Raw genomic sequence first — 22,455 nt, forward strand, 5'->3', positions numbered from 1 at the left:
TACAACATCTTCAACACTGAAAGCCTCAAGATAGACAGAAATCACAGAGAAGAGTCCGATATAATAGGCCACTAACTGTATATAATGCAAAACGCTGAAATGCGGATTGTACTGAGGTGGAAAGACTACAGGATCTTAGGCAGATTGGAAAAACGGGAACTTTGGAACACAATAAACCACCATAGCAGGCAGATACAGGGGATCTGCCTAGTACAGAAGCTAGCCAGGTGGATAAGGAAAGCCCTAGACTACCTTACTGGATAGATACTCAAGGCGATGTTGTATAGGAGCTCTGAATAGCTTCGTTTTTGCATTGAGGTGAGGCAGACCAACACGCCGAAGGGCGGATGGGGCTGCTGACATAAGAGACGGCTAGTGACTTCCCCGAAAAGAGTATGCAAACCAAACAAACATCTCCAATCCCGGACTACTTTTATCGCAAACCATTTAATATACCTCCGCATCTAACCTCCAAACCAACAAATCGCGATAACTCATTACATCCTCATCTCAACTCCCATGCCCTTCATATCTAACACCCGTTCAAAAACCGCCACCATGAAGTCTCAGCCCCTAACCCCTAAAGAATCTCTAACGAACACCCTCACCTTCGAAAAAAAGAACAAAGACATGCTCAAACTCCCCAAACGTAAGCCAAACGCCCCCCATCTTCAAATATCCCTAAAACCCCCACATAACTAATCATATCCAAAAAAAAAAGACGCCCGCGTGCAAAAACGCCCGATCCCCCACCCCCCAATCGCATCCCCCTATGCCAGCGCCACCGTCCCCAAAACAGTCTACGTATCCACCAACACGCCCTTCATGAGCGCCGTGAAACGCGTGCAGAAGTTCCTCCAGCAAGCTGAGAAACGCGCAACCGCATCGGTGGACCTGTCGAACGGGAAAAAGAGGGATCAGCAGAAGTTGGCTCAGATAGCACGCGGGCAGGAGGAGTTGAGGAAGGAAGTAGTGTTTGTAAAGGCGACGGGGAGGGCGATTGAGAAAGCGCTTAGTGTGGGGAAGTGGTTTGAAGAGAGAGAGGGAGAGTATGTTGTCAAGGTGGAGACGGGGGCTGTGCTTGTCGTTGATGATGTTGTGGAGGATGAGGGGAGGAAGGCGGCTTTAGAGAGGAGGGTGCAGGAGGGTGCTGAGCAGGTTGGAGGTGAGGGGGTTGTATCAAAGTCTGCGGCGAAGAGACGCAGAAGGGCTGCTGATGCTTTGGCGGCGGCTGAGGGGGAGGAGTTGCCTGAGACGAGGACGCGGTGGGTGAATAAGGTTGAGGTTTCGATTACCTTCAAATGAAGGGTGTGTTTGTTGGTTGCGGGAAGAAATCTTGGACGACTTGATACCTGATGTGATATCCACCGTGGGAGGTGACTGCTGATCCATGCGCTCGGTATGGGAGTGGCTTGGTTGCCTAGTCGCTGTGGCCTAGGCTGTGTTATGTTCCCTGGGGCGTGGTTGTCTCCGTTTACATCAAGTTTGAGACCCGGAACCGTTGCCATGCAGCCGCCTTGCAAAAATCACCGACTCGGTTTCTCGGCTTTTCCTAAGGGCGCACAAACTAAACAGCTGAGGGCCTCTGGCAGCATACACGACCTAACAGAGGACAGCAGTCCATCTGAACTTACGGAATAGGTCCTGCACAAGGGCCTTCCTCAAGGGAAAATAGAAGTCCACCAAAACGTGGAGATCATCAAGGTTATGGCCTTTTACCCATCTTGTCATACTTGGGTTATATTCGATACGGTTGGATGTGTATCGAGCAATTCAACTTATCAGCTCCTCGGGAGAGACTGAGGCTAGATGGCTTTTTCACGAGCAGAGCAAGTTTCAAAGCACAAAGTTGATCTAGAATAACTGTGCACCAAAATCAAAACTAGACGCCAGCCAGGACTTTTCGCATGCGCACGCTAATACCAGATGCTAGACGTAACTCCCTCAGACCACAGATTCCATAGCAGCGTAGTACCCACGGCTACATCAGATATATACAACCTAGGCAGAGAGTCAGTCACAAGAGGGGTAATATATTGCACATCAACACTTCTAGAGTCGTCTTCGCTTGACCATTCCAATCTAGAAGACCTGCATATCATTCGACGGCTGGATTCAGACGAATGAGAATAGGAAATTCGGTAAGGGATACTCCAAGTCAACAACCGGAGTGGGGGTATGAAGGAAAACCATATCGATGATCATTCGTCGCTTTGCTTAACACTGGAACTGCCAAAGGAAGCAATGCTGCTATGATAGACTAATACACAAAGGCGGGTGAGCCTTACATGACTTGCTTCTGCCCATGAAGAAAGAGACATTAAAATAGAGAGAAAACAAAAACAGGGGAAACCTGCCGTTGCCAGAAGATCGTAACTGGAACAACATGCACAACAAAGCTGATATATGAAAATAAACGGGAAATGTCGAGGGAGAGTCATGCAAGTTATGCGATCTGATAACTGCCGATAGAAGCAAAATGGGGAAGAGAAAAGATAAAAATTACATCAAGTTCAGCGAATACTCCATTTTGAGCATCCGCAGAATACATGAAAAATGATGATATCAAATGTGTAAATCAACGTGAAGTGAAAGATTAGGAAAAGTGAACGGTTCAAAGAGTGTAAAGGATCCAAGAGTCAAACTCGGTAAGTTCTTTTGTCTAGCAAGGTCGAAGCCATTGCATAGAAACAAATACAAGGAGGACAATCATTTGTCCATTTTCTGCCATCCATTCAGATAGGCCATTAGCCCTACTCCTAGAAGGACGACCCCAAGCATCGAGGCGTATGGACTAGAGTGCTCCAAGACAACATGTTTGCGAGGTTTCGTCGCAAACGTCGTACTAGAGTTGTCAACCTCTTCGGGTAGAGTCGATGTCACAGTGCCATTTGATTGGGCTCCAGTGTCTGTATCTTGGAGGTCCTTGGCCTCGTCTCTGCTAGAAGGGCTAGAAAGATCGATATCATCCTGTGCTTGGCTCTTGGATTCGTTGTTTGCCTCAGAACGTTCTTCTCGCTCCCGCCTCAAGGTCTCTATCATCTCGGCTAGGGATCTTCTAGTTTCGGTTGTCTCACTCTCTGCCTTCTCCGCGCGGTCTCTGAACGTGGTGATTTGCTTTCTCATTTCCTCCATCTCCTCCATCATTATTTCCAATCGATGTTGCAATTCATCATTGACAACACTCGTCGATTTGTCCTCCGCGATAGAATCGCTCGAGCTTGGATCGCTCGATACACCATTATCCAGCGTCTCTTCAGGGGCTGGCTCTTTGGCAGAAGCCTCCAGAGTATTGTCGGGATGTAATACAGGGCTAACCTGGTTTGGAGGGATTTCGTTGTCCTTGGCCAGCATCTCGAGGTTTCTAGCCCTCTCCTCCGCGGATTCCCGCGCAGTCCGTTCATGAAGCAGGAGGTTCTCTAGCTCTTTTACTCGAGCACCTTGGCTATCGAGCTCTCTCTTAGCCGATGACAAGGCTTCAATCAGGGATAATATCTGACTGGATTCACGAGAAACGGGCGAGCCTGTGGATCCAAGCTTCGGCTTCTCTGTATCTGACCGTTTTATAGGTGAGTTGGCGTCTATGCCATTCCGTGGTAAGGCATCGGGCTTTTCTGGTAAGGGTTGTTGCGGAGGTGGAGCCGGAGGGTCAGAGAAGCGTGAGAACGAATCTATGCGGGGCATCTTTGGCCTTCCGTTCACTTGGCGAGAGGAAGTGCTGTCCGCAGGGGAGTTTTTAACACGCTCCTTTTCAAAGTGTCCCGACTTCGTGAGATTGGTCAAAAAGTCATCTGTTTGGCGCAAATCTTGTGACTGCTGTTTTGCCTGTTTCATTTCGCTCTGCAAATTGTCAGACAACAATCAAGTCTAGTAAAATGCTATCGTAGCACACATACCGTAAGTCTTTTGACGACTTGTTCAATAGATATGGGGGAATTCCAATAGTTCATCTGGCGCTGCTGCTGTAGCGCACTGAACTGGCTGCTAGCTGCGCTCTGTACACTCCGGTTGCTCAGGGAGCTCCCGGAGCGCCCTCGCATATGCGATAGAGGCTGACTAAGAGGAGAGGGTAAAAGGCCCCCTCCCGAGGCAGGGTCCAGATCTCCAAGCGTGAGATCGAGAATATTTGGCATCGTACCAAAAACTCCAGCATACTCCACTTTGCAACAAACCTTGTGATGCACAACTGTTTTTTGATCTTCGCTAATGATATCGATTCCCAGTTCCAGCTGGTCATTTTCGCGGAGCTCATGAGGGTCTGACTCTCGGTTTTCTGGGGATAACCGATTCCCGTTCACGAAAGTGCCGTTCGATGATTTCACATCCCGAATGAAGATCCTCCCGCCTTTTTCGGCCCAAACTTCGGCATGCTGCCGAGAAAGCACCTTCGAATCGAAGAATCCATTCGCCGGTGTAGGCACTGTCTTCGCATTTGTTTGCCGGCCAATCCGAACGACCTCTGGAAAATAGGGTACATTGATCTGTTTCTTTTCAAACGTACCATTGAGCGGCACCAGCGTCAAGACTGCGGGTGGCTCCCCGGAAGGCGCGCTTCCTGCGCGGACGCCATTTTGTTGGGGTTGGAGTATATGTTGTGATGGAACAATAGAGGGCTGGTGGTGGATGGCAGACATGGCAGACGAGGCAGTGGGACCGGAGGAGAAAGCAGGCATTGCTTGAGAGCGGGCGTTGCTCACGCCAGACACAGGCTCTGACTTAGAGCTAGGCCAGAGACTGCGCGAAGGCTTCTTTGACCAAGTGGCTGATTCAGGATTGTGGATTTGACCGGCATTAGTGTTCTGCGGAGCTGAGGTCACGGTTGACGTGGACGAGGTGGATCCCACAGAAGAGGAGGAATTCGATCTTTGGACGGTCTTCCGTGGCATAAACATGCGTGAGACTTCGTCCCCGTTCATTGAAGACAGAGCTCCTTGTCCTCCGTTACCAGAGTCGTACCATCCCAAGCGAGGCCCCGATTGCACACTAGGTGGTGATGCCACAGCAGTCATGGAGAACGATACCAACGACAGGTCGTGGGCGAGGAAACTGTTGTTCCAGGACTACCCTATCTCGTAGGCACCGGGAGAATAAATAGAAAAGTGGAAACAACGCAACCGTCTAAACGTACAACTAAAAATCAATCGTCGAAAATTCACCGGAAGTTCTCTTTTGCGACAGCTTCTAAGGCTAAATCGTAGGTAGGGGTGCGTGGCGCGCCGAAACCCTTATTTCGTATTCCAACTAACTGTTATCGAGGGTCACGTTAGTATTAAGCCGCAGTCGCCAAATAAACAGCAATGTGGTTTCCTCATCAGGGAGAGAAAAAGGGTCCAGGCCACAGGGGTACGGCAGACAAAAAAGGCTTACCTCCGTAGTACAAATGCTGACGATCAAAATAATGTGGAGTTCGGATGCACTGCGATGGGTGCTTCAGACCAAGGAGGCGTGGAGTCTTGGCCCAGTTCGCACAGCGACCGGCAAGAACGCCGTCCAGAGGGGGGAATGAAGGCAGCACGAGACGGGAATACCGCCTTGCACAGGCTTATAAGCCGCCGATAGCGTAATAACTCGACGCAGAAAAGTCAACGGTTCGAGGACGAAAGTCGCATGGGCAACCGCTGCAACGGGGTGAGAGGGTCAACTCACGGATCCCTCACGCCTCAGGCTTCAATCACGTGAGTGGTCGCACGTGCGGGTTAGATAAGCGGGGAACAGTGCGAATTTCTTGTTCGGGCAGGCGGTATCACGTGCCTCTGACGGAATAGCCCCGGTTTTAGTGGTCTAACCGTCGGAGCTTTACCTCTCTATAAGTCTCAGTTGAACCAAGGAGAAAAGAACTGCAGGGTTTCTGCAAGTTCCAATTTCTATTTTAATTTTGCCTCTTCGACCCTGTTAAAGTATCTCTCGTCTGCGTCTCCCCTTTTCACGATGCCCGTCGTTGCAGGTCCTCCTCAAGGCCACGGCCCCTCTACTTTCGACAAAAGTAAGTCCTTCGAAGCGACAAGATAGCTTGACAGAATACGTGATTGCTCGTCGAGCTTGCATTCAGTACATCTGTGTTCAGTTTAGCTGACCTTCCTCACAGTGAAGATGGGTGCTATGATGGGATCCAGTAAGCCAATCTCACACCGTTCATCATGTTAGAGGAGTTCTGTTAACAGGTCCTTCCTAGCGGTTGGTGGCATCATGGGCTTCATCATCGGTTAGTCTTATTATATAAACCGGGCCTGGATGGCTTGTTAATCGTACTTAGGAACTGTCACCATCTTCCAGTATGGTGCTGGACCCAATGGTGTCATGCGGACCTTGGGTAAATATATGCTTGGCTCTGGCGCCACTTTCGGGTACGGTTACTCCTCTTCAACCCAGTTTTTGTCTGTCGGAGACAATATATGCATATCTTTCATATCGATGCGGCTGAGGATATCCTGCTGACCAAATATCTTTGTTGCCGAGTAGTCTCTTCATGTCCATTGGCAGCGTCATCCGTACCGAAGGACCTCACAACGATGCCTGGCTCCGCGCCCGGGGACCACCCATGATGCTTCCCCGCCAAAGCCCTCTCCGGCCCGCGCGTCAGTAGATGCTCAACCATTGAGCTTTGCGCGGCAGTCGAGCGGTGGGAACGTGAAAACCCCCACTTGTGATCTGTACAATAGCATTTAACCTGATGAGCAATTTATATGGCCGATGGAACCCAGACGGCCGACAGTTAATTCTGGCGAAGAGATTGGAGGAGACAGAGAATTATCGCTGCATAATGTACATACAGTTTGAGCATCGGGACGGACTGATGACACCTTTGGCCCGGTGACAGGATGTCTCTTGGTGTTGCAACGAGGCTAACCGATTAATGGAGGACGGTCACGAACTCACGACTTGAAGAATCCAGTAGTCTATTGACTCAAAATACCATGACTGGGTGTAATAGAGTAAGCACCACAGGGTCTTAACAAATAGAAGGGAAGAACCGATGATACGACTTGCGAGCACTCTGGTATCCACGACTTGGGGCGTATTATGGTGGTGCTATAATTTAAACTTGAACTACGCCAGTGGACCGGCCTTGCCAGATCTTATTAGAACGCTTTGGTGGGTGTGCTGCTCGATATTGGTGATGTTTATGCACCGTGAAGGAGCACTTTCTTACACCATTTAAAGTATAGATCTTTACATATGGCGAGAGTAGTGGGTGGAGGAATTAGAACTCACTATGGTACCATTCGAGGTACCTATCTTGCCGACACTGTATCCGCGTGAGAGGGCTTTTATATTTACGAGCAACGACTGATTCATTGTCGACATTCATGGACACGACGCAATAGAGATGATCGAACCAGGATACATATGGGATTGTTTCCGAAGTGTTTCCAAACCCCTCCTCCGGAGGAGTTGACTTTAGAATTGAACTGTTTCAGATCCCAGACTCTCGGACCCCGTCCAGCAACGCAATAACACGGCTCAGGCATGCATACCTGGTCCAATCGGTAGCTAGTCGTGCGGTTATCATCGGTATTTTTCTATAGCGGAAGCAAGACTTGCTCACTGTAAATGGACAACAGAAATCAAGACCGTTATTTACCAGAGGTCGGAGTAGATTCTGCCAAACTATTCTCCCTCATGGATAACCTTTGGGTTATTGAATGTCCGTGATTGGAAAGCAAGCGGAGTAGTACTTGTTTCACTGTTGTATGGTTAAAGGGCCTAAAGTGTATAGATTTCCTCACACTATAGTCGAGCTTCAAGTATGAACCTTTGCACTCGGTATATACCATGCCTAGATAATCATAGGAGAGGTCTGAGGCCATTGAACTCTACACATAGTATCGAGTCGAGTCGAACCTTTGACCAGTTACTGTTCTTATGTCTACGAACCTCTCCTTTCGAGAAATACGCAGAAAGGCACGTTCTAGCCCTAATGCAATACGAGTCATACTCGATGTCAGGATGCAGCGATCCAAGATACTATGCTTCGAGGTTCCACTGAAACAGCATAGTAGCAATATGCATGTGTGTAATATATTCTCCAGGCACGATTATTAGACGACGTGACATGTTAATTGTCAATCTCAGCCCACGCCACCTGCCATCTAGAACCCCACCGGCATCCACAGGTCTACGGTATATTCCGAGACTTCCCAAAAGAGAAATTAAGGTTAATATCCATTCCGGGAGACTATTCACGAGTGTTAACTCGTATTATGATGCGGCTAGCAAAATCGCTTATGCAGCGATATCACGCACTGACAGGTGAAAAAAATTTCCTTCTCACTCGGACAAATCAGTGCTATGAATCTACCTGCATGCCTGTGAAGAGGCGGTGAATTCCATTGGATTCTGGCTGAGAATTGCCTGAACATACTGCCTGCGGGCAAATGATTAAGAAAATATCAGAAAGCTGAAAAAAAAAAAAAAAAAAAAAAAAAAAAAAAAAAAAAAACAAAAAAAAAAAAAAAAAAAGAGAGAGAGCAAGAAACAAAAATAACCAATAATCTATGAAAATACATTGATCACTAGATATGAGTTATATGATTATTGTAATCCCCTTTGAATGATGATTACACGAGATTGTCTTACAACAGGGGTGATCAAACAGGGAGTTCAGGGCCCAGGAATAAAAATGAGAGTGAAACAATCGGGAGACAATGAAAGTAACAGTACACGCGAGGTCTGTATTACTTTGAATTCTTGATGAATACTTAGGCACATTTTCATTCTTTTATTCTGTTCAAAAAATAAATAAATAAATTGAAAAGATTTTTTGAGAAGAAAAGAAAATAAGAGACAGTCGGTTTCCCTTTGTCGAGTTGTCCAGACAAACCCAAAGAGTCATCCACTAGGACCCATCAGTTCTTCTCCGATGGAGACTTGTTTAATTAAACGATGGGATTAGAATTTTCTGGTGCCTGAGCCAACGCCTCCAGGAACCGAAGCTAATTTGTCTGCAAGTAAGCCCTACCGCCGGTAGTAGCGAATCATATCCGCGGGGCCACAGCGATCACGAACCTACTCTAGCCCCAACAATCGACGCCAACTCACGGCATCTAGGATGGAATCCCACGTCATTTTACCTCTGCGTTGGCCTCTAGAACTGGAATTGTGTAATCTATCCTTAGTTGGCCCCTCGAACATGAAAGGATTCATTATGATTTGTTCATCTTCCACGGGCTCCGAGCGCTAATGCTGGCAGTGATATCATCCCAGGGTGAGACACTGGACAAAGTGCATGCCTGACAGCACTGAATGGCCAATAGACGTTCCTAGCAGAGCCCCTTGGGCAGTTACGATTGGACGAGAATTTTTCCCGGAATCTTTCGAGGGAAACAATTGTAGGGCACTACAGACCCGTATTGACCGTTGGGTCTGTTGTGGCCAAACTTAGTTATTTACTCCTGGGTATTTAGTTCCGACGCTTCCCTGCCATGCCCTCATCTCCTCTACTGCAAATTCTGCGCGTCTGTTTTACCTTTTCGTATCCGTTACTATCCTTAGCCCTAGAGCAGCGCTCTTCCACACTCTTTACTACCTTGCTTACTATACTTCTCTTCGCAAAAATCGCCCTCTTGCTTCCTTTACGAGTATATACCAGTTCCTTCTAGTTTGTAACCGAGCCATCCGATTCTTGCCCGATTTTCTTCAGTTCTGCGCAGCTATATCTCTCTGCGATTTCTGTGTATATCGCACCAGCACGCCCCTACTCTTTGCGCGTTGCTGTCTTTACCGCCCCAAACGTTCTTTTGCCTTCCCCGACGCCTATCGCCACTGCACCGTCTCGTGTCGAATCATCTACAGCCGTAAACATGAAAGGTAGCACTGTTCTATCTGTTCTCTGCCTTGCCGCGACTCAGCTTGTTGCTGCGGAGACCGTCGTCACCTCCACCTCGACAGCGACAAATACAATCACTATGACAGTATATCGTGTGAATGCTTTAGCTTCCGAAAGCCCCTCGGCCACGTCGCATGACCTTGCTGCAACCACCACCGGCTCTGCCACTTCCAGTGCGCACAAAACAACTGCAGCAGGGTCATCGACCAGCGCGGCAAGTCCTTTAGCTACGTCAGGTTCTGCTGCTGGAATGTCCGGTGCCAATATGCCTGTTGCGCTGGCTGCTGGATCTTTTGCTTTGTGGTTGGGCTACTTGTGATCAAGTCTGATGATCTCTATCCTGGGTAGTCCTTCGCGATGATGCTTTGAGCCTTTACCTACCAAACTCACTGTCCCAAAATATGGCATTGACGATGGGGAACACCGGAGGCCCATCATTGGTGGAGGTGCCCCTTTCTTGTCCTCTTGCTTTCTTGCTTTCTTTCTTTCTTTCCCTCACATGTGAGGGGACTCTTTGTTGATTGCTTTTCTCCTTCTCTTCATCCAATGCCCCGTCTTGGATATGACGACACACTGGAAGAAGCTGGGTGTTAAGGAAACCTATGCCTACTCATATACCCCTTTTACGACCTTTTGATTTGATAAAAGTTGACGGTGTCCCATCCATGTACCCCCTTGGTTAGTTGCCGTCTATATGATCAGTATCGGTTTGCAATCAGATTGCGCCATGGAACAAAAGTCGATCGTGCACTGCAAGTGTTGCACAATGACACTCTATTATCGGCATTATCGGTGTATATAAAAAATCCAAGATAACTTACTGGTCAATATTTCTTTCTCTCCCTCTGTCTCACACCTGCTTTGTACAAATTTCGAAACGAGCTAGTTGCGCTAGTCTAGGAGGTTTTGCGTGATCCCAAATTTAGGGATAGCTGTTTGAGACACAATGGCGGCCGTTTCAGATTCGCAAAACAATGTCCGGATAGATCCTCGTAAAAATGTGATGCCAAGTCTCTGCATGGTTTCTGAAGCAGGCTAGGTCACTTATGACGAGGACGTCTAGTATTAAAGCTGCCTACGGAGTGCGCTGAAGTAACACATCAAGACTCTATAGTCCAGACGTTACAGCCAAGACGATCATTCAGCGCATGGATCACGATCAGATAAATTGCCGAGTGAGCTGTTATCAGTACGATCTCTGATTGGCGGAGCGCGTGGTCGACGCGTGCCCGCATTACAGAGTAAACACCCACACCTCTAATATTAATCACTGAGATCTTTTCCCTGTCAGACGATCTTCATTCTTTCGGACATAATGTATCCGGTTCGCAGGCGGTGATGTGATTTGATTGGCGAAAAACGGTGTGATTTTATGCGCTTTTATCTCCCGGCCCCCGACATCTTTTACGGCACGCGTCCATCCTCGTCGTCTGCATTATAAGGCCTCCGTCGCACGTTCTTGCAGCCCCCCATCTTAATTTCCGCCACGTTCCCGTGACACTGACAGACCGAGGCATCCGACTTAACATCATGGACAACGAGGTCCCTCTCCCACCGCCGCCGCGCATTCGGCATCGCTCCCCAACTAAAACGCCCACCGCGTCCTGCTCTACGCTTCGCAAGACGTACCAGCTCTCTCGATTCGATGACCGCTCGAGCCAGCCATCAAGTGACCCGGCGCTCTTTTCAAGCGATGATATCCCCGCCTCTGGTCTAGAGAATTACCACGCGCCTGTTCCCTCGGGGAGTAGGAAGAGACGCTATCGAGGCACCTGGTGGGGCGAGATGGTGAAGGATCCGAAGCGGAAGAGGGCGGAGTTCAAAGAGAAGCGTCATGTGGATAGCGGTGTATGGATGGGAAGTGATGAATCTGGCGCAGATTCACTATTGCCGTCCGAGGATGCATCTACGTGGGGCGAGGATCTCTTAAAAGATACAGGCAATTCTGCGGTATCTGGGGGTGCATTTAATGTCGCCATGCGGGATAGTGATCAATGGAGGACTCAGGGGCAACCCTGGCCGCAGAGAGCTGGACTGAGAAAGGTTGCAGAACCGACAGAGCACCAGGCTGCGCGAACTATTATCAATGAATGCTTAGAAAAAGGGCAGGACAGCGTTGACTTAAGGTGGGTTTGCACATTCACGTTCACTGTGCAGGATGCTAATCCCTCGCAGCAATTGTAATCTAAGGCTCGTGCCTTCTGGCTTGCTACGGCCTCTACAACATCTTACGAAGTTACCTACTATTATTGAGCCTCCAATCACCGAAGACGTCTACAGTTCCTTGCGGCCATTTTTGCGCTTATTCCTTACGGGAAATTCTCTTCAGTCGATGCCGGGAGAATTGTTTGAGCTCGACTCTCTAAAAGTGCTTAGTCTGCGCTATAACAAGATTACGGAGGTCCCGCCAGCGATAAAAAAGTTAACTTTGCTACAAGAAGTCAACCTTGCCGTCAACCGCCTTAATTACCTTCCATGGGAGCTTTTGTGGCTAATCAAGAAAGGTGACCTTAAGCATATGATAGTCCGGCCCAATCCGTTCATTCAGATTCACGAGGCAGAGATTGATGAATGGCATTCTCCTGAGGGCACTGAATTGGGGTCGCCAGGTGAAGGGTTGAGGCTCTGTGACTACGAAGGTCCCCCGCCAGAGGAGGCATGGGCTCCCATCCACGTTGCTACCGGCCCTGTTCGCCGATATAACATGGAAGGTATGCCGGTGGATGACCAGGCTAGCCGCATATGCGCGAGTCAACCGAATGAAAGGGAATCTCGTGTTCCATCCTTACGTGAAGTGTCTCTTCTTGCGTGTACCCGTTCATCATTCTTCGACCAGGTCTCGGATGAAGAGATGGCCGACTATCCCGGCTTGATACTCCGCCTGCTCCGACAAGCGAAGGAAGCTCGAAGCAGCGGTGGCCGGTCATGCTCAGTGTGTCATCGGAGCTTTGTGATTGCTCGCGCTGAATGGATTGAGTGGTGGGATTGCAGTACATATGAGAGCGGACTGAAAGGGCCGCGCTGTTCGGGCGAGAAACTTCGCCCTCTTCCATTCCGTCGACTAGGTTGCAGCTGGGCTTGCGTGCCGAGCTCTGGAACAGGCCAAAATACCTAGAAAGCGCTGGTACCATGAAGGCTAAGTATGGATTTTAATTAATTCGGTTTGCATGGGAAGGCCTGGTTCATTTGCTGTTGTATACATATATGCCTTGGGCTGGCTGTATCTTACAAGCCCAGTATATCATTCGGGTCATCATACTTAGATAAGGTGTATAACTATCTTACTTTCTCGCATATATTTACTGTTAACAGGGTTAACATGCTACGATAAATTGACTGCGATCTCCAAGAAATTCAGTATGTAGCTAACCTACAACAACCCTACATATTCTAGAGGATCATTACCCATGCCCTAGTTAATGCACGCAAGCATGTGCAATCCATGTATTTATAAGATAGCATTTATATGATACTCAATTTGATATGTACATAATCTGGACTGAGATGAGGGGAACAATGTTTGAAAAATTAATCCACAAATACTCTTAAGTAAACATACCCAATAATAGACTGACAATCCCACAATCTCCTTGGACCTTATCTTTTAACGTTCTCCATTTCTCTGCAAACATCCCCCGCACCATTATCAGCCACAAGATGGGGTACCAGACCCGTATAAGCTTCCAGGAATCAGTTTACCACTCTCAACCTCGCAACTATATCAACCAAACACCTAACAATCTAAGAGGAACTAACCATGACCGTCGACTCCGAACCCCAATGCTTCCCAACAGCCGCCCAAATCCCCTTCCAAGCCTTCAACCTCCCATCCTTCCCCCGGAAGCAGCCAACCTAAAATGCCTAACCCTAATATCAGACATCAAATGAAATTTTTCTCGCTCAACGAAATTTCCAAGTAATCCGCTGCTACGCTAGCCATAAAGGTGCCGAGAATGAGTAACACCGAGCCCACTGCCACTACCTGCCTTGCTAAACCAGCATCTGTTGCGCGACCAGATAAAGTCGAAATTAATAAAAGACAAAAAACATGGAAGCCACCAATCCATGAAATGTCGGAGGGGCTTTTGGGGCAGCGTTGCTTCATAGCGGTTCTGGAACACGCCAAAACCAGGGGCATAACCCCAGGTCAGGGCTACGACTAAGTGGCTGGAGACAACCTGAGCCTAAGCATGATATCCACCATCGGGGGGAGGTGGTACATTTGCATCATCTCTTCCGGATACAGTTACCAACTGCGTGTAGTTCCTTCTCTCTTCGCTAGTTGTAGGTATGCTAGACTCCAGATTTGCCATCTTTTCAGGTAACGAACGTAATAGAGAAATCAAGTTGGCTCAAGGAGAAAAGTTGCCTACTAAAAAGCGGACGTAGCGAAAGGAAAGAGATAGCGGGGAGGGGATGCTTCTAAGATAAGTGCCAAATTTTTGCGCAATAAACCACTGCGTGCGAAGCCATGACCCCTGTGGTTATCTGGACAGGTTTGTATTCATAAATGGCAACTATATTAGATTGTTGGAAGAGAGCTTCTTTGCTAGGCTGGGTACCGGAGTGACCTAATTGGTAGTATGCCGCCTCAATTAGCGCAATCCTCATTAGATACTTGCTGACTTTATTATCCACACCATCATCTATCAATCATATCAGTATTGGGCGGGGAGGACTGGAGCACATATCCGTCCCCAGTACTCGCAACGGTCGACTTCCAGCATCGAATCACAATCTCATCATCTACTGTGGTATAGAACTTGGTTAAGGAAGCAAGAGGCGCCTACATCTGAGCACATAGAGGGTGCTGATCCGGTCGAGTCAAGTCAATATTAAAAGCTTGACTCCAGCCCTCTCTCATATGCAGCAAAAGCCATTGCAAAGGTTTGTACCAATATCAGTTCGATTCTTCCCGGCAAAAAAAGATCCTTACGACGCCTTGGCAACTGATGGAATTCTTGAGAAGCTTTCAAAGTTCATATCGGAGTATGACGGCTCGAAATTCTTCCACGTTATTTGGCATTTCAGGCCCAGCCTCCGTGTTGTTAAACTCGGTGCTGGTTCTGATGCAGCAACTTCCAAGATCTCACAATCCCTGCGGCATGACAAAGGCCAGAATCTCTTTTCAAGTTACGTGCTTACCGATGCGGCAAAATCGCAGCTCAAAAGCGTCGCGGACGTCGAGTTCGCTTCCGCCAACATTAAGAGAGACCTGGCTGACCAAGGTTTTGGAGACGAAGAATTTGACCTTATCATTGGTGCCAGGGTCTTGCACAGAACGACCGACGTTGTGAGAAGCCTGTCCAATATTCAAAAACTCTTCAGCCCGGAAGGAAGACTACTAGTGCAGGAGCCATCATTGGGACTCCTCTGGGCCAAATCAATTCTTGAAAACCTGCCGTCTTGGTGGTCTGGACAGGATGGTGGTAGACTAGATGAGCATTCATGGCCCATGGCCTGAGAAACTTGGACAGAAAAGCTCTTATCGGCTGGATTTACACATCTTAGTTTCGTTGGTGGAGACAGAACCACGATGTTATTCGTACAGCTAGAGCGCCAACAACTCCCACTCACCAAGAAGATGACCTTGTTGTGTGAAGAAAGAACTTCAGACACCGAGAATATCTATCACGAGCTCTAATTGCGAGGATATGACATTTCTCGTCGCTCCTTGAATAACGTTCAATCGCAGGACAGGACATAGTTTCCTTCACTGACCTTGAGGGCCCATACGCATAGAATCTCACAGAAGCTTGTCTGAAGCCCTTTCAAAATCTAGTCAACCATCTCGAGGGTCCTGGCATTTTAGCCACGCGGCAATGCCAGGCTGGTGTCAATGCTCCCCGGCACGCACCGATCATTGGGCTTAATGTACGATGAGGTCGGAGGTCGCAACCAATTTCACCACATGTGAGACAGACGAGGCAATCTCCACGGCCAGTATCAATGCTCTTGTAGATGTATTTTGCGATTTCCGGGGCCGGAGTTACGATGGCTTTCGCGGTCCGGAATATGAGTACCCAATTTCGGACGGGACCATTCCAGTCAATCAAGTCTTCCCCTTGGAACTGGATACTGATATGCAGGAGTCATTTCAACTTCCAGAAGCGTCACTGGCGATTGGTAGAAGAAGTCAACTGGGCACCCTGCACCGGTCTGCTCAACGACCTACTATTCCGCAAGGAGACGAGATAGAAGTCGAATTTCATGCGACTGGTCCCTATTTCAGGGTTAGTACAGAAATCTTAGCATTAATTTAAGCGTTTTGCTAACCATCAGCTGGATATTCTGGTTGCTATAGGTATTCTAAAAGTCCCTGAGACGAGCTTTGGCTATGAAGCCGCGAGCATGGTAACAGAACTGGGGCCAAAACGACCAAGTTCTCCGTCGGTGACAGGGTTGCACTCATGGGTCATAAGACAATCACAACCTCTTTGGTGCAATTTGAAAAGCTATGTGAAAAGATACCAAACCCTATGAGTCTCCCTGGCGCTGCTAGCTCTTCCCTACGTTTTACAACGGCAATGTATGGGCTTATGGACATGGCTCGTCTTGAAGAGAGACAGATCAGTAATTAAGTGACATCAAAGCAGACAAAGTGGAGTGTTAACTATGATACATCTGGCAATGTGTACTCATCTATAGCGCGGCCGGTGGTGTTGGCATACCTGCTACCCAGACTGCCAAGATGATCAAATGACGAGATCTATGTGACTGTGGGTAGTCCAGAGAAGAGGAAGTTCGTGATTGACGCGGAAATCCCAGATGAGAGGGTCTCTGACTCGCGTAGCACTGTATTTGTAGCCGACATTCTCCGTTGGACTGGAGCCAAGGCGTTGGTGTAGCTCTCAACCAGCTGTCAGATGTGTTGCTACATCAAACTGGAATTGCATTGCAAAATGGGCTACTATGGTTGAAATCGGTAAGCGGGACCTGTTTGACCCCGACAGTTATACGAACCTACGAGCAGATGTTCATATGGCAGTCTATCTCAATTCCAAGCGCCAGAGAGACAAGTCCGTTATATCAGAGACCGCGTTGCGGACTCTTCTAAACACGGGAAAGAAAGATGCATCGATGCTTGAGACCAGTGACAGCGTAGCCTTTACCGCTATGAAAATAAAAAAGATGCTTTGCAGCCTGTTGCTGCTCCCTGACGACAAATTAAACCCTTCATGGAGGACAGTAGAGATGGGGAAGATTCGATGGTGGCAGTTGAAGGAGTTTCGGGTGGAAGGTCACTTTTGGTCTGAGATTAGTACGTTAGGGGTGGTGAGCATGGGAACTTTGGAGGTATTGGGAAAGCAGGTAGTAGGTGACCTTATGCGCCCTTCCTTTTGAGGATATATATGCAGAGCGACCGTATATCGCTCCTAAAGTGAATAAGTGAGTATTAGTACTCTGGCGATAAATGCGATAGATACTGCCAATGGACATCGATGTGTATTTACAATACGATACGGAGGCCGTATGGCAGGACGTGGATTAATCTAGTCTGGTGGGGCCAAATCCAAGAGCACGTGCGACGATGGGACTTCAATCTTTCAATGATCAATCCGTGTCTCGCATTCTGTAGCAGCGCTGTCAATGTCAATCGAAGTCTTGCCATGCTGGTAGTACTTGAGGCGAGCCCGCAGTCATCCGCTCAGAAAGATGAAGGCTCTAAAAACCCCCAACGAAGGCGAGATGGTTGTTCGGAATGTCGAAGGAAAAAGGTCAAAGTAATTCTCTCTATCCCCCATTAAGTAAAGCTTCCTTTCTAAATCTATTTGCAGTGTGATTTGAGAAGACCGGTTTGCTCACGATGCACTCGATATCCGAAAGAGTGCAGGTACGGCTTCAACTTCATCAGTGAGAGGCAACACCCAAAGCGCCAGGAGTCGGTAAAACGGCATCATCGCAGTCCGCATCATCGCAGTCCCACAAGGCCCGCTATCAGTTCGTCTGTTAATGAACCCTTGGCGCTTCCCCATCAGCTTCATCTCAACCCATCTCCCTTGTTATCATGCAGAGAGTCGCTATTCTTTTTACGCCTTTTTGCCACGGAGACTGCTCCGCTTCTCTTTCCCGCTGCTCCCAAGCTTTTTGTACATCAGTTAGTAAATCGCGCCCTTGATTCACCCCACCTGATTCATGCGCTTCTGGCAGCAGCCAGTAGCCATCATGGCCGTTTGGTTGGAGACAGATCCACAAGAGCGAGGACGACCACACTAAAGTTCACCAACCTTGCACTTTCTAGCCTACGCACTGCCCTCTGCAGGACAGAGGACATGTCAAAAGGTGAGACGGTTATGACAGCTCTTGCCTTGTGTACAAATGATATCTGCAACGGAAATCGAGACATATGGAGGGCCCACCTCTCCGGAGCCACGCGTTTACTGGCTGCCTTCTTAGATCACCCTTCCAACATGTCGAGTGTTGCTGATCCGTTTGATTTATGTTTGGTCAAGTGGTTTGCCACACTAGACATTATGGCAAGCCTAGCAGGGATTGGTAAGAGTCCAGCTGATGAGGATCGATGTTGGTATCTGAACAAGCTTCCTGACACACATCCCGGCTTTGTGGATGATATATCTGGCTACTCCCCAGAGCTTATGCCAATGCTTGCACGGATTGGCGAAATGGCAAGCCGCCAGGATTTACGTGCCGCTATAGAACAAGGCACCCAATTCATTTTACCGAGACAGCTGCTGGAAGAGGCTCAGGAGCTGGAAGCTAGCATCATCTCTATCAGCGACAGGGCTGTTTCAGAAGCAACGCTGAAGAACCATGGAAGCGCCCTTGCAGCTGACTTACGACACACTCATTGTGCCTTTGTTCATGCCACACTGCTTCACCTCCATCGTCGTGTTCTATTGCTCCAAAGAGACCACGGTCAAGTCACGGAAGACATCGCACACATCACTAATGCTATTTCTCGCATCAATCCTCTTTCCCCGGCGAACATACTTATTCTTTGGCCAATGTTTAGTGCGGGCTGTGAGACAAATCTTATTAGCGAGCGCAATTTGATCCAAAACCGCATGGGCAATATGCAGAATCTTGGGATGGGCAATTATACAAGAGCCAAAGAATTGATGAGAGCATTTTGGATGTCTGGTAGTGCTCTACCATGGGATGTCTATTTTGCGAAGCTGGAGATAGAGCTTGTTTTATTCTAAGCGCTCTTTAGGATTGGCTGGAATATATACTCTCAACATCAACACCCCAAATCTGGCTTTGCTGTGAACACGGTGTGGCAAACAACAAGAAACAAGGAGTACGGAAACTTGACTTTTATGATGCCATGTTGATAAACACTTGGTCCCTCGCTTCAGACAGCCTATTCAGTGGCAGCAGGTAATTGCTCATATTCGTTGCGCATGAATTCCCTTAGAGCTTGGAGACCATCTATCATGACCTGATTCTCTGGAACATAACCTATCCGGACATAGCCTTTGAAATCGACTCCACCTCCGAAGCATTGGCTGCCAGGGACGAACATTACTCCCTTTTGCTTTAGCAACTGTTGGCAGAATGCAACTTCATCAATTGGCTTTCCGTCTCTGTTAACGAATTTGACGAATGCGGTGGTCCCTGCCCGTGGCCGCGTCCATTCAGTTGCCCACTCAAACTCTTTGATGAATATGTCCAATGCAGCGAGATTCTGTCTAGCTAATTGGATGTTGCGCTCAATTAAGTTATTCACGGTTGGTGTGCTGAGGGCAAGCGTCGCCACGCTATCGTCGAGCTGTCCGACAGCGATAATAGTGTAGTGGCGAACAGAGGCGCACGCTTCAATAATCTCAGAACTCCCTGACACAATCCATCCTAGACGGATACCTGCCAAGCTGAATGCCTTTGACATCGAACCTGTTGCAATCACCTTGTCATACCCTAGTGAGAGAATGGATGGCGGGTGCTCCGGCTGGCTCGGATCGAGTGAGTGAAATAGAGGCCGATATACCTCGTCACTATGGATCATGATATCGTGCTCACGTGCAATGTCGACGATTCCCTGCAGTATCTCGCGCTCGAGCACTGCGCCGGTTGGATTTTGTGGGTTGCTACATTGCCCGTTAGGATATCTCTTTCACATTGACAAAAACCGGCAGTCACCTACTTGAGAAGAATAAGTTTAGTATTTGGCTTTACAAGTGCTCTCAGATCTTCCAGGTCCGGTTGCCAGCCAGCGTCTTCCCTTGACCTCCACAGATCAACCTGAGCACCAAACGCTTCTGGAACAGAGTACAACTGTTGATATGTTGGATAGTGGCAGATAACATGGTCCCCAGGTCCCACGTTTGTGTAGAGTGCTAGGAAGTTGGCTTGAATTGCACCATTTGTGACAAGAACATTGTCTGCAGACACCGGCACTGATGCTTCAGTGGTGTACAGGTTGGCAATGTTAGACCGTAAAGCTTTTGATCCACGGATTGCGCCGTAGACTTGCTTCTGGTCGTAGTCTACGATGCTGGTTCGCTGACCAGAAAGGGACGAGAGATCACTGAGCGAGATTGACGCACAGCAGGTCTCCGCGAGGTTGTGCTTGGCATCATTCTCATAATCATCCATCCACTGTTGCCAGGTTAGAATGGGCTTTTGACTCCTACTAACTGAGGGAGTGCTCACCCGCTCAACAGCGAACTCCTTGATTTTGACCATTGTGCTTCTATTCAGCGGGGGTTTTTGCAATGCTTTTCGGAGAAACAGATGGAGGTTGTGCACGACACGAGAGAAGCAAATTCACTTAGGGTGTTACTATGCTTTATATATCTCACGAGGAGATCTTGGTCCCCATGGACCCTTTGCCCGAGGTTTGCGGATTACGATCTAATTGGACGGAACGCATACATTTCCGAATCGAGTTATATCGGCTTTCCGCCGCTATCAGAGGTCTCCACTTTACCCTACAAGATATATAACTTTGATGTCTCCCTCCAGGTACCTCTACATCAACAGTAATTTTTAAAGAAATAAGCTCCTGCAGCACATACTTTCATAAGGCCCAACCATGCTCATAAAATCCCCCCTCGATCTGGCCCGCGGCTGGCCTGCGTCGAATCTGTTCCCCACTCGAATGCTACAAGACGCAGCAGTGTCTGTCTTGTCGAGTCCCCCCATATCAGAACAAGGTCTGGGCTATGGCCCGGATGAAGGCTACTTGGAGCTCAGAGAAAATATTGCGAAATGGCTAAGTAGGAATTATAGACTTTCCATGACCTCGGATGCTGATCGCATTTGCATTTCTGGAGGTGCCAGTCAAAACTTGGCTTGTGCCCTGCAGGTCTTTACTGATCCTAGGCATACGGAATGCGTGTGGACTGCTGAACCAACCTACCATTTGATTTTCAATATCTTCCAGGATGCTGGCTTCTATGGTCGGTTACGAGCAGTACCAGAAGATGAAAATGGTATAGATGTGGACTTCCTTGAAAACGCTCTAAAGAGTGCTAGAGAGCATCCACCTGTATAATCCCCGTTGCCCGGTAGGATCAAATTTTAAAAAATGACTGACAAGCTGATAGGTAGCGGCCCCTAAACGGCCTTACCGAAAGACATACACTCACGTCATCTACTGCGTTCCAACGTATTCTAATCCGTCCGGCACTACCATGCCCCTATCACGGCGAAAAGCCCTTGTACGTCTCGCGCGCAAGTACGATGCCCTCATCGTCAGCGACGATGTCTATGACTTTTTGAACTGGGGACCAAAAGATGTCCCAAGCGGTGAGACTACCTATTTACCGCGTATCGTTGATGTGGACAGAGACCTCGATGGAGGGCCGACAGACCCGTTTGGAAATTGCATGAGTAACGGCAGCTTCAGCAAGATCGTTGCGCCAGGATGCCGGGTTGGATGGGCGGAAGGAACGCCTGATTTTATCAGTGGTCTCTCTTCAGCGTATGCCTTATCCCTCTACACTTCTCTTTATAGTATAAGGGTTAACGAAAGACACCAGGGGCTCGTCTCATTCTGGCGGGTCACCGTCTCAACTCATGTCCACTTTCATTAACGACATGTTGGAAAACGGCTCTCTCGACAAGCACATAAACGAAACGCTCTTGCCAGCGTATTCTCGACGCGCTTACGCTCTAACGGCGGCTATCACGCAACATCTTCTTCCACTTGGAGTCACCTTCGGCTCTGGCTCGGAGACTTACTCGGTATCCGGAGGCTACTTTATATGGCTCAAGCTCCCTGATTCTGTAAATGCACGGGAGATAGCAGAAATGGCTTTGAAGGAACAGAATCTTGTGATTGCGGAGGGGGAGTTGTTTGCCGTGCCTGGAAGCAGCGTAACGGGTAATGATCTAGGCCATAGGCTAAGGCTATGTTTTGCCTGGGAGAAGGAAGCGAACCTGAATGAGGCGGTGGAGAGACTAAGCCAGGTAATCCAAAAGGCGCTTAAGCCGTAGGTAACCGTGCTTCTGTATAATTCTAGTGATAGAATGAGAAGAAAAACTTTGATATTCTTTCCTGATACACTCTAAGAGGATTACGCTTACTCAAACCTAATACGTAAAGATGGTTTTATCTCCCGATCATAATGAGAATCACATACCGTAATGAACCCCAATTCAAAAAGTGGAGCATTTCTTCACAGTCAAAGTAGTATAATTGGCGACCCATCCAATTAAAAGCT

General features: G+C 48.3%; 9 protein-coding genes across 9 annotated transcripts; 7 read left to right on the forward strand and 2 right to left on the reverse strand.

Moving 5' to 3' along the window:
• Positions 1 to 558: 558 nt before the first annotated feature.
• On the forward strand, positions 559 to 1,305 carry BDW43DRAFT_311626 (ribonuclease P subunit p20 family protein; the record flags this gene model as incomplete). Its single annotated transcript, XM_032047228.1, has 2 exons — positions 559 to 649; positions 722 to 1,305. The coding sequence occupies 2 exons, from the start codon at positions 559 to 561 to the stop codon at positions 1,303 to 1,305; spliced, it is 675 nt and encodes a 224-aa protein (XP_031899718.1).
• Positions 1,306 to 2,575: 1,270 nt separating this feature from the next.
• Positions 2,576 to 5,617, reverse strand: BDW43DRAFT_97239 (putative cytoplasm to vacuole targeting Vps64). Its single transcript, XM_032050795.1, has 4 exons — positions 5,368 to 5,617; positions 5,129 to 5,245; positions 3,897 to 5,060; positions 2,576 to 3,840 (listed from the first exon to the last, which is right to left on the reverse strand). The coding sequence occupies exons 3-4, from the start codon at positions 5,007 to 5,009 to the stop codon at positions 2,710 to 2,712; spliced, it is 2,244 nt and encodes a 747-aa protein (XP_031899719.1). The 5' UTR covers positions 5,010 to 5,060; positions 5,129 to 5,245; positions 5,368 to 5,617; the 3' UTR covers positions 2,576 to 2,709.
• Positions 5,618 to 5,815: 198 nt separating this feature from the next.
• On the forward strand, positions 5,816 to 7,047 carry BDW43DRAFT_277780 (MGR2/ROMO1 family protein). The gene is made up of 5 exons (XM_032042099.1): positions 5,816 to 5,983; positions 6,086 to 6,112; positions 6,173 to 6,202; positions 6,254 to 6,344; positions 6,460 to 7,047. The coding sequence occupies exons 1-5, from the start codon at positions 5,929 to 5,931 to the stop codon at positions 6,581 to 6,583; spliced, it is 327 nt and encodes a 108-aa protein (XP_031899720.1). The 5' UTR covers positions 5,816 to 5,928; the 3' UTR covers positions 6,584 to 7,047.
• A 2,333-nt stretch (positions 7,048 to 9,380) lies between these two features.
• Positions 9,381 to 10,666, forward strand: BDW43DRAFT_277781 (uncharacterized protein). Its single transcript, XM_032042100.1, has one exon. The coding sequence runs from the start codon at positions 9,801 to 9,803 to the stop codon at positions 10,143 to 10,145; it is 345 nt and encodes a 114-aa protein (XP_031899721.1). The 5' UTR covers positions 9,381 to 9,800; the 3' UTR covers positions 10,146 to 10,666.
• Positions 10,667 to 11,145: 479 nt separating this feature from the next.
• BDW43DRAFT_277782 (leucine-rich repeat domain-containing protein) lies at positions 11,146 to 13,241 on the forward strand. Its single transcript, XM_032042101.1, has 2 exons — positions 11,146 to 11,952; positions 12,002 to 13,241. Exons 1-2 carry the CDS (start codon positions 11,357 to 11,359, stop codon positions 12,939 to 12,941), a joined length of 1,536 nt encoding a protein of 511 aa, XP_031899722.1. The 5' UTR covers positions 11,146 to 11,356; the 3' UTR covers positions 12,942 to 13,241.
• A 1,449-nt stretch (positions 13,242 to 14,690) lies between these two features.
• Positions 14,691 to 16,407, forward strand: BDW43DRAFT_311631 (uncharacterized protein; the record flags this gene model as incomplete). The annotated part of the gene is made up of 4 exons (XM_032047229.1): positions 14,691 to 15,255; positions 15,749 to 16,059; positions 16,109 to 16,180; positions 16,249 to 16,407. The coding sequence occupies 4 exons, from the start codon at positions 14,691 to 14,693 to the stop codon at positions 16,405 to 16,407; spliced, it is 1,107 nt and encodes a 368-aa protein (XP_031899723.1).
• A 1,029-nt stretch (positions 16,408 to 17,436) lies between these two features.
• On the forward strand, positions 17,437 to 19,070 carry BDW43DRAFT_319919 (transcription factor domain-containing protein; the record flags this gene model as incomplete). Its single annotated transcript, XM_032048992.1, has 2 exons — positions 17,437 to 17,550; positions 17,605 to 19,070. The coding sequence occupies 2 exons, from the start codon at positions 17,437 to 17,439 to the stop codon at positions 18,988 to 18,990; spliced, it is 1,500 nt and encodes a 499-aa protein (XP_031899724.1). The 3' UTR covers positions 18,991 to 19,070.
• On the reverse strand, positions 19,071 to 20,647 carry BDW43DRAFT_97291 (putative aminotransferase). The gene is made up of 3 exons (XM_032050796.1): positions 20,441 to 20,647; positions 19,932 to 20,386; positions 19,071 to 19,875 (listed from the first exon to the last, which is right to left on the reverse strand). The coding sequence occupies exons 1-3, from the start codon at positions 20,471 to 20,473 to the stop codon at positions 19,152 to 19,154; spliced, it is 1,212 nt and encodes a 403-aa protein (XP_031899725.1). The 5' UTR covers positions 20,474 to 20,647; the 3' UTR covers positions 19,071 to 19,151.
• A 175-nt stretch (positions 20,648 to 20,822) lies between these two features.
• BDW43DRAFT_300654 (aminotransferase-like domain-containing protein) lies at positions 20,823 to 22,228 on the forward strand (the record flags this gene model as incomplete). Its single annotated transcript, XM_032044933.1, has 3 exons — positions 20,823 to 21,278; positions 21,337 to 21,713; positions 21,772 to 22,228. 3 exons carry the CDS (start codon positions 20,823 to 20,825, stop codon positions 22,226 to 22,228), a joined length of 1,290 nt encoding a protein of 429 aa, XP_031899726.1.
• Between the last annotated feature and the right edge of the window lie 227 nt (positions 22,229 to 22,455).

The sequence above is a fragment of the Aspergillus alliaceus genome (genome assembly GCF_009176365.1).
Source record: "Aspergillus alliaceus strain CBS 536.65 unplaced genomic scaffold BDW43scaffold_25, whole genome shotgun sequence".
NCBI classification, from domain to species: Eukaryota; Fungi; Ascomycota; class Eurotiomycetes; order Eurotiales; family Aspergillaceae; genus Aspergillus; species Aspergillus alliaceus.